At 33.3% G+C, this 11,223-nt stretch overlaps 1 protein-coding gene across 1 annotated transcript; it reads right to left on the reverse strand.

Moving 5' to 3' along the window:
* Positions 1 to 4,136: 4,136 nt before the first annotated feature.
* On the reverse strand, positions 4,137 to 8,852 carry LOC113222805 (fibrinogen silencer-binding protein). The gene is made up of 2 exons (XM_026452412.1): positions 8,479 to 8,852; positions 4,137 to 4,662 (listed from the first exon to the last, which is right to left on the reverse strand). Exons 1-2 carry the CDS (start codon positions 8,850 to 8,852, stop codon positions 4,137 to 4,139), a joined length of 900 nt encoding a protein of 299 aa, XP_026308197.1.
* Between the last annotated feature and the right edge of the window lie 2,371 nt (positions 8,853 to 11,223).

Genomic DNA, 11,223 nt, shown 5'->3' on the forward strand with positions numbered 1-11,223 from the left:
ACAAAAAAGAAAAATACTTGACCATTTTAAGAAATCTGGTATTCATTGGAAATGAGTTTCATTGACTTTTCTCAGGATGTCATTATAAATCACAGCTAGTTTAGAAAATCTTAAGTTGTAACAACATATCCATTTACATTCATATGGATAGGAGAAAGATAGGAAAGTGGCTATCCACTATCTAAATTACGAATGTATTGGATGAAATAATCTATTTACTTAGTATATTTCTCAAATGTAGTATATTTCTACAGAATCAAGTCTACATTTAAAAAACAAAATCACTCTTCTCTATGTTCTCCCAGCATTACATTTTGTAATGAAAACTCATGGCCCCCAAACAATTGTCTATGGTATGCAGGATGTTTGGTGGCTTAAGTGTATAGTCATCCCTCAGTATCCAAGGGGGATTGGTTTCAGGACACCCCCTACCCCATCAAGATCCACAGATACTCAAGTCCCTTATATAAAATGTTTGTATTCACATACAATTTACACACATCCTTCCATATACTTTAAATCATCTCTAGATTACTTACAATGCCTAATACAAATGTAACTACTATGTAAATAGTTGTTAGGATATAGGACAAGTGAGCCCCAAAACTGGGGCTTAGCCCAACTCCTACCTCAGTTATACTGTATTTTTAAATTTCGTATTACTTTTATTGTATTGTTATTTATTTTTTTGCCTCAATATTTTCAATCCACAGTGGTTCAATGTGCAGATGTGAAACCTGCAGATAGAGAGCCAAGTGTATATTCCATTGTACTAGCAAACTTGCTCCTATATATTCCCCTTAATGAAACTTGTCCTCAACAAAAACTGCTAATGTTAGTTGGTAAGCAGTCCCCAAACTCAAAAAAGTCTCAATATAAAAAAGAAGAAAAAAAAAGGTTTGGTTCCAAATTACCCTAAGATACTCTGTAAGATAATAGCCTCCAAAAAGGATTCTATGGTCAAATAAATAATTTTCTTTATACAGGAATTCTCATAAACCATACTATGTTAATCATGGTTGTACAAGAGGAGGTAGACAATGAGCAGAATTATATGCATTTAAACTTTTGCAAATTAAAAGTAAACAAGATTGACTTGGAGAAAAATAAGATTGACTTGGAAAAGTTGCTGCAGTAAACTCAGAGTGTGATTCTGGTGTTTAAAAATACGTTAAAATAAGTTTCTTATTGTATACAGCCCCTAAATGCTAATGAATTGTGTCACCTAACACACTAAAGAAAAAGCAATCTTAAACAATGCTGGAGAAAAATATGACTGTAGCAGACTATGTTTATGCTATTTTATTGGCAGCAAAGGAATTTTCAAGGGCTACCTTGTATATATATAATTTTTTCCTTCCACAATTATTTTAGAACCTAACCACCAAAAAAAAAAAATCTTTTTTGAACACAGATCTCTTTTCTAGAAACATCTCACAGAATTAATGTTCCACAGAACACACTTGGGAAAACTCTGATTTGCTGTAAAAGCCAACATTCAAATTGAACATTCACTATCAATTCTTAGTAGCATGCTGAAACTGTAAAGTGAATTACATCTCATATATGTGCTTTCAATAATTTAAAAAAATAAAGCTTACTACTGCCAAGATGTATTTAGTAGAATTATACTGGGAAACATTACCTCAAATTAAGAATTACAAGATTGAATAGACTCAAAGAAAAGTCATAGCACAGATTAAGGAGAAAAGGTAACATTGTCAAAAGGATATAACATATTATATATTCAGGGCATCTTTATAATTAAAACAGTTAACTCTACCAGCTATAAAACACTCTTTTTAATCCAACCAATGAAATTAAGCAGTCAACATACTAAAATAGTACCTTAAAGACTTCATTTTTTTCTATTTCTAGAGCCATAACTTAAATTTCTGATTTAAGTTCTTAATACAATGCCTGTCCCTAAACGCCACTCCTCCTAAATCACAACTATAATCAAATTACTCCCCTAATTCAAAGCATTCAATGGCTTCACATTGTACATTAAGTCTGACTCATTAAAAATAGTATTTAGGCTGGGCATGGTGGCTCACGCCTGTAATCCCAGCACTTTGAGAGGCGGGCAGATCACGAGATCAGGAGATCCAGAACATCCTGGCTGATACGGTGAAACCCTGTCTCTACTAAAAACACAAAAAAATTAGCCGGGCATGGTGGGGCGCCTGTAGTCCCAGCTACTTGGGAAGCTGAGGGAGGAGAATCGCTTGAAACTGGGAGACAGAGATTGCAGTGAGCCAAGATCGTGCCACTGCACTCCAACCTAGGCGACAAAGCAAGACTCTATCTCAAAAAAAAAAAAAAATGTATTTAATGTAATTCATAATCTGGTACCAACCATCACCCAAATTTATATCCTTCAGTTCACTTTCAACTACTCTTTAACAAAAATTTTGAGACTAGCATGATTTGGGCACCAAGTGAGGTTCCAAAATACTCTGTTTCACTGGTTCTCAAACTTTAGCATGCATCAGAATCTCTAGCGGGTTATTAAAAGAGATTGCTGACCCCACCCCCAGGGTTTCTAATTCAGTTGGAATTGGATTTACATTTCTAACAAGCTCTCAAGTGATGCCGATGCGGCAGGTCAGGACCCATACTTGGAAAACCATTGCTCTACTCCAAAGGCCACAAACTGGAAGCCCAATGGCTCAATGAGGCCCACTCACATGTTGTCTGTATAATGTTTTAAAAGCATTTTGTGTTATTTGCAAACATTTTTAAATTGGAAAATTCTGCATTAAAAATACAGATTTCTGGTTTATTCCCACATGTGAAAATTCTGCTGGAGCTAAACAGCAGCTGCCCTACCTAGTCCAGGGAGATGTCCTTCCTAGTCCAGGATACCACAGCCCAAACTGACTCTCTCTACATTCACTTAAAATTACTGGCTCACCACCGCATTTGTGCTTATACACTCAATCCACTTTTTCCCATTCCTCTTTTTTCCAGCTTCTCACTCTGGCTTCAAACATCCATGGTCCCCTTCACTGCTGAAATTCCACCCACTCCATTCTAAAACTTGGCTTAAAAATCTTTTCTCAACAAAGCCCCAGCAAAAAATAGAAATTCTTAAGTAACATACATATTAGAGATTTAATATAAATTTAATATGTATGCTTTAAGAATTGAGGTTTTATTTCCACGAATACTAAAATAACAATACTTATTAAAAAATAAAATTTTAATTTTATTCATTCTGATTTTTACCATGAAAGAAATTTTTTCCAGAACAGGACATTTAAAATGAATTAAGACATGTCTTTAAATCACACAGCCAAAATATATAATAGCTTCAGTGGAATACCTTATCTATTTTGCTGGAACAAAAATAGAGAGAGAATGGGGTAATTGATATAATTATCCTGATTTCACAACCTAACAATCTTTAAAGGCAATTTTAATGAAACAAATGCTTCTAATATTTAAATCTAGAGAATATTTTTAGTGGATATTTACTTCTATCGAATAGAGGGAAGGAAATTACACAAAGAAAAACTGAGTGCTGGTCTCTGCTCTGCCATAAATAGCTTTGTTACCCTAAGTAAGTCATTGAGTTCTCCCTGGACCTGTTTCATTACCCCTAAACTGCAGAGATGGAAAAAAGTGTTCTCCAAATATTTTCCATCTCTAAAATCCTAGGATTTACTCCTTCAAAAGATAAAAGCATAAAAACCAATGTCATACAGACAAGCTTCTTGGTATTAGGTTAGTATAGCTCCTAAATTAGACTGACTTAAAAATCTCTAATTATAGCTTTCAAAGTTCTAACTAAAAATGTTAAAAAAAAAAAAAAAAGACTCAGAACTTTGAAAGAATATGTGTTTGTTTATGTATTTGTGTATATCTTAGTGATCAGAATAAAACATCTTTTGTAAGGTCAACAATTAAACGTAGGGGAAAAAAAAAAGAAGACAATAAAAACTATAACCATGCCAACCAACCAGTAAATTTTAATATCTCAAAAGAAAATAATTAGAAAATTATATCAAAAAAGTTTTTCCATAATAGAGATTAACATTTTTCAAGAACGTGCATTTTGTTTCAGGATATTCCCAAATTAAAGTAATTTGGCCAAAATCAAAATTATCAAATTGCAAGATTGAAAAAAAAACTTAAAGACTGTTATATTCAGGTAGATCATGCCGTAAGCGAATTGCTTTCAGCTTCTCCACTTCAATTTTTGCTCTTAGTAGCTCTTCCTCTAGCTGCTGCCTTCTTTTCAATCCATCCCTCTTCTCCTGAACATACAATCCAAAATTTTTTTGATTTTCTAAAATTATCTGATGCTCCTCTTTCAACATTTGCAGGATCTGAGGATCATACCCTAATAGTGACCTAAAGTGTTCACCACTCTCATGCCGAAAAAAATCATCTCTCCTTGGAATAGAAGATGGAGACGATGTCATTCTCATATCAACAGAGGAAAGTGAAGGCGACAAGGATCTTTCCATAACATGTACTAATTCATGTTCTTCTCTTTGCTCTAAAGTATCACTCTGTTGAGAATTTAAAACCAGTGGAGGAGGTGGTTTAATGTCTTCTTCTTGCTTCACCTCCACTGTAATAGCAACAGGATGGTGATCCAACATTACCTGTAGTGAACTGGTACCAGCCTGTGCCTCCTCATCCAAGTTTGCACTATAGCACACAAAAAAGCATTATAATATGTAAATCAAATGAAAAAAGAGTATATTTATAGCATAATTTTATATTTAATATACATTAAACTGTGAAGCTTTAAAACTATAAAGTTACAAAACAAAAAAAAATCTTAACACTTGAAATACATTAAAGTGACTAAGATTGGGATTTCAATAATATATACTTAAAGATCTCCCCCATCCTTAACTTTAAAATTGTACTTTTAAGGGGCAGGAAATTACAAATATTATAGAAGGCCAATGAAGAAAACAACAAAGAAAAGTCAGTTTTAATGTTGTCAAACAGACCTCAATCTTTCCCACAACCCTAAGGTTTTCAAATGGTGTAAAGAGCCATTTAATGCATTCTCAGTCTTATTATCCCCATACCTTAGCCCTAGACTTCCTGCTTCTGCTCTCCTGGACTGATCTTAAAACCACCAAGGCCCATAACTTTTAAGAGGACAGTGAAAGGCCACCTATGGGAGGTACTATTTCTGCATCTGCCCAAAAAATAAAACATAAAGATTGTATATGGCTTAGGGATATGCTCAACTACTGGAGGTTATCCTTTCTTATTTCAGATGCTTTTATCTGCTAGGAAAAACTTCCCTTTTACCTATCCTGAACCGCATGACTCAATTGCTCTTTAAGTCTTTCAATCACTGGTCAGGTAAAGTTCACAAGAGCAACGGTTTTAATCCACAACTGCATACTCAGTACCTAGTAGGTACTGTACTTAGAACCTAGGAGGTGCTCATTATGTGTTGAATGACTGAAAAGAACAAACTAAATGATTTTTTTAATGAAACATTTTTAATGGCCTATACAGATATATTAAAGGTTTATTAAATTTACACATAATTTCCACCAACTATGCATTCCTAACGGAGACAACTACAGCTTTAGCATAATTTAAACTTTAATATAACAAGTTATGATATTATAAATGCAATAAACCTTAAAATTATGTTTTCTAAACATAATTTTATGTATAACGTGAAGCTGTGAATTAAGAATATCTGCTCCTTGAGGTTTTTTTTTTTAATTTATGCTTCTGCCTAATTTAAAAATAAAAGTTATAAAGGGAAATTAGATTATTGAACATTAATGGAAATATTTTATTTAATATTATTTAGAGAAGATTTTACATATAAGAAACATAATTAAAATACATTCTACATGGATGATTAAAATGCTGGAACAAGTTCAAGTAGAATGCATAGAAAAAGATTAAAACTACTCATACATTACTTATTAATGGCATTAAATTGCCAGAAATATCAGATATTTATCTAAGAGACAAAATGAAACATATACATAGTATGTAATAAAAAAACTATTTGTAGATTATATAAATTCATTTTTGTTCTTGTCTCTGTGTCATTTGATGATTTCCAAAAACAAAACAATTAATTATAAATGTAATTCAAAGTAGCAAGCTCTGCTTCTATTAATAGCTCTGCTAAAACCTGGAATGGGAAAAGGTTAAAATTGCATATGAAAATTAAGTTTTTAAAATCACATAATTACTATTTCAAATTAGTATGTAAAATAAGAGTATAAACATAGACATTATACTCCCAAGTAAATTAAAAATACGCCTTATATCTGGAACATTCCATTCCATTTTAGCTAAAACATTACAACTAAGGCATAACAATGTAAAAAGGGAGAAAAAAAGCTTTAGAGCAGGTCACAAAAATGACAGAGAAGGACTTGAGAATCAGAACTTTGAAGATCAGTTTACAAAAACACAAAATAAAAACTGATATTAGGAAGAAGTAAAAATAAAGACATAAGTCAATGTGAGTTACCGAAATAAATAGCCTTACAAAACAGGTATATATTTTTAAGTATTTTAAACAAAGCAAACACTTGTATTTTCCTTATTAAAAAGGAAGAGTTTGGTAAGATTAACAGGCATATTTATGTAGAAGTATAGTTAAGATTATAGAATAATTATAAACTTCTGAGATTATTAAGATTCAAGGATGATGTCAATCAAATAAATATAAGCACATTAAATATATAGATTAAAGAAAGCTAACACAGATAAAATGTCAATGTAGACACAATAACACAAGAATTTAAGAGGGATGTTTCTCATATTCTTCCCTTTAAAATCTAACAAATTGGTATTATTTAAGTCATAGGTATAGAAACGCACAAATCAATTCATTTTTATCAGAGAAATGTTGATATCCCAAAAGATTTTTTTGTGTGTGAATATTGTAAACATACACACACAAATGGTCAAAATGTAACCAGATACTTGTATATTTTTATAGTTTCTTTTCTGTACTCACTGTATTTTGAAAATATGCAACTAACTAAAATTACAGTTTCTACATGTAGTTTTCAAATTATAAAAACCTATACCTACTAACCAAAGGGTACAGTTTTATACCTGCAATGCAAAAAACATTTTTCTCCATGGTCCAAGGGGGAGAAAATTCTGCATAAGTAGCACTGTATAAAACAATTTTACTGTGTACTTTTCTGGATATCCAGCTATTGGGATTTCATCATTTGTCATCACAGTGAACATTTTAACCAGTGGCCCCAAGAATTAATCCACTGTGCATTCATGTCCTGGATTCCCACTGGTGGTATTTTTTTACTGTGCTATCCAGTAGAAATAAGTAGTATCTGCTAAGAAGCTAGGCTCAAAAATACTTTCCTAGTAAATTACCAAAATAACATATGCATTTGGCTACAAAGTGGTTTTTTTCTGTTTCTCTCCTAATTTCAAAGGGATTTCACAGTAATCAATAATTTGCTTATATAATGCCTCTTCCACCAATAGAAAAGCACATTGTGTAAAGCTTTGTGTGAAAGGCTCCTCAAACTAACAAGGAGTTTACAATTTGTTTAAATTACTCTAAATGGTTCAGAATAAGAATGTAGCTGCCATTTTTATATTTTGCCAGAGGTTACAATCTGAATTAGTGACAAGATAATACTTTTGAAAATTCCAAGGCAAATAGTTACATAGAACACAAGTTTAACCAAAAAATTGTTTCTAACTCTAAAATAACCCAGTTGCTCTTAGGGGTATTTTAAAATTCATAATTTGATATCCTTGCAAAGCAGTAAGAGAAAGCTTACTCTTTCCTATATGATCCAAGATCAAAGTGAAACTAGACCATTAAGGAATAAAAACAAAAAAAAAACTTTTAATTTTATTAAGTAAACTGCATCCCTAATTAGGCATTAACTCCCTTTAGTTGCGTTCATCTTTATTTTAAATGTGTTAGAAAAATAATTTAAACTGTCTTCATATACACAATCCTGCCATTAACAAGTTTACTTATTGATTTTAGTTATATTTGTTAATTAACACATATTCAGTAAGTGTAGACAATGACAATTCATAAAAAAGCAAAGGTTCCATTTCTCTAGAAACTGCTAACTCTATATAAATTTTACATAAAATTGAAAATTCCAGTGAAATGCAATATTAAAAGAGAAAAAAAGTATCTCTCAGAAGCAAACTAAATAATTTAATTTTAAAGCTTCAAAAGTTTATGAAGTGATGTCACAAATTTCATCCCACTTATTCCTCCCTAACCTTTACTTTTAGAAACTACAGGAGGGAAGGGGGAGGGGAAGACAGTAAAAAGTAGCTTAAATGCAACAGAAAAATTCCTCATAGCCTCACTTTTCTCTTTTTAAAAAATGCAAAACAAAGACACTATTCATTGCTCCCGTTGTGGGGATGCTTATTATGCATATCTCTATCACGACTAAGCCAAAGCCCAATAGATAGGAGGCGCCATAATTTTCCATAACAAAACAAAATAAAGCTTACCTTTGTATGTGGTTCCTGTCTCTTACCAGGCAAAAACTGGAAATCTGGGGAATCATCTCCATAACTTTCTTGGTTGGCTCAGAAATATTGCTTTTAAAATCTGATTGGGTATCTTTTTGCTGCAATAGCTCCTGTTTGGCATATTCTTTGAGCCTTTTGTAAAGGGTGCGTAGGCCCTGTGCTGTTCGAGGAGGGCGGTCTACTCCAATTGCATTATAGTTAACTGCTATGATATCCCAACATCTATTCTTTTCCACTATTACTGAATGTTTATTAGTGTGTTCTTCGAGAATTTTCACATATGGCTTCACAAGCTTTAGCAAATCAAGCTTTTCGGATAAGGTAAAATTGGAAGATCTAGCCTTTCCTACCATTGTTCTTTTCAAATTAAGTAGGCAGTTTCTGAAACCACCATGCAGCCTTCAGCTCTGCTCAGCTCTTTTCACAAACAGAAAAAGATCAGGCTTAACTAGGCTAGCCTCATTTAGGCCCACGCCTACAGGGGAGGGTTTATTAAAATTCCTCCAGCTTAAGCTGACGCAGGTTCAGGAAATCTGCTTAAGCCAAGCCTGACCTACATAAAGCTTCTCACTGAAGAAGACAGGAAGGCACAAGCAAAACACACTTGTGTATAAAGGGAACAGCTCGAGACAGGATTTAATACACAAAGGTCTAGAGATAAGCATGGAACACAGCTAAAAATTAGCTAATTTAGTGAGAATATCAAATTTCACACGTATGCCTAGCTGACAGACTGAACTGCATTGCAGTATCACTTTAATAAAAACAAAAGAGGAACTGTTTTGTGCTATTTGTTTGCAAATCCAGTAGACAGAAAACTAAAAGATATGAGTGGTGAATGCAGTAATTCCTAACAGAGCCTCTCATCACTGTTTCTGAGCTGAGTGTTCTCCCTTACAAAATCTGCATAATGCTGGACCTGCTGTCAATCAGGAATTGCATATCCCCTAGCTAGTTAGGTTACACCCAGACCCAGACTCCACGGTAAAGCTAAGCTTCTCCTTCCTTTTACAGTCTACATTAGCCTCTGCATATTTTTTTCAGTTAAGAAAAAATTTTTATATAACACTCAATCTTAAAATCAGGTAAAAATCATGTTTTTAGAGCAATGGATTATTCTAGCTGTAATGTATGTGAATATGCTAGCCTGCCTTATCATGTGTAAAAAATCACTATTCATGGTGAGAAACAGTATAATCACGCCTTAAGACTCCACACACGAAATCGCATTTGCTATTATAATAGAGCCAGATTTTTTATTTAGCTATATTCACACAATTTGGACTATGAAAGGAAACAGCTAGTATAGCCATTTTCAAGGCCACCAGTTTCAGTACTTAGAATATATTTGTTAACCCCAGTATGAAAATATGTGATACATAATAATGTAAGCAAGACAAACCTATTTTCTCACAATATACATGTTTTTCCAGATAGGGGAATAAATTAGAACATACTTGAACATAGTTCTATCCAATCAAACTATTACTGAACAACTGCAAAGTATTAAGAGGTGGGAAAAATAAATTTTTTTAAATTACTGACCACATATATAAATACTCCCAGGCACTGTGCAAGACCCAATGAAATCAAAAGTGAATCTAGATACAGCACCTACCCAGGGAACTGTATTTCCACAGAAATGCTATAAATTCTCAATTATCTTGTTTTTCATTCTTTTAACAACGGAGAAGCAAATTAAATTTCCTGAGCTCTCATTGCGAGCCAATGTGTTAAAAGCTTTAAACGTATTATCTTTCAGAAAACAGTGAAAGATTGCTGGATGTTCTATGGAATGCTAGGTGTTGTCTGGTATACCCTACTGAGTAATTTGATTCCATAATAGTTCTAACCTTTTACTGTCTTTGAGCAGTTTTATAGCTCTGTAAATTGTAGAAATCAGTAATGCAAATGATTCTTGTCCATAGAGATGCAAAAAAAATCGACCTGCCCCAACAACGACTGGACCACAGGTACTCAAAATCATTCTAGCCTTTTCTGAGCTTTTAGAATATTAAAAGAGAACCAGAGAAAGAACACAGGGTATATACTTTATTTAGATAATTATTTTGTTTTTTTCAGAAGAAATACAGGTATTACAGAACACAGGGTATATACTTTAGATAATTATTTGTGTTATTTTCAGAAGAAATACAGGTATTATGTTAAGAATAAAATACTACTAAAATATGAGAAAATGTTCAATCTCACTAGTTATCAGGGAAATGTATACTAAAAATGATTTTCATTCCTAGATTGGCAACATTTTTTAAGACTTAAAATGCCAAGAGTGAGGCTGGGCTCGGTGGCACATGGGTAATCCCACAGTTTTGAGAGGCCAAGGATCGCTTGAGCACAGGAGTTCAAGACCAGACTGGGCAACATGGAGAAACCCTGTGACTACAAAAAATACAAAAATCATCCGGGTGTGGTGGCATGTGCCTGTAGTTCCAGCTATTTGGGAACCTGAGGTGGAAGGATCACTTGAGCCCAAGAGATTAAGGCTGCAGTAAGCCATGATCATGCCACTGCACTCTAGCCTGGGTGACAGAGCGAGAGACCCTGCCTCAAAAAAATAAAAAAAGGAAACTCCAAGAGTGGATAAGGATAGAAGGGAAAGAGTACTCTTCTGTACCGTTGAAGAGAGTGTAAAATGACATTTTGGATGGTGATCTGGGAGTATCTACTAATATTTTACATGAGTAGGAAATCTTCTAAAATTGT

Source organism: Piliocolobus tephrosceles, unplaced genomic scaffold, assembly GCF_002776525.5.
Source record: "Piliocolobus tephrosceles isolate RC106 unplaced genomic scaffold, ASM277652v3 unscaffolded_35320, whole genome shotgun sequence".
Taxonomy (NCBI): Eukaryota; Metazoa; Chordata; class Mammalia; order Primates; family Cercopithecidae; genus Piliocolobus; species Piliocolobus tephrosceles.

Coding starts and splice junctions, on each gene's coding strand:
- LOC113222805 (XM_026452412.1), bottom strand. CDS start 8,852: ATGGTAGGAAAGGCTAGATCTTCCAATTTTACCTTATCCGAAAAGCTT. Junction 4,663..8,478: donor GACAGGAACCACATACAAAG/GTAAGCTTTATT, acceptor TGTGTGCTATAG/TGCAAACTTGGATGAGGAGG.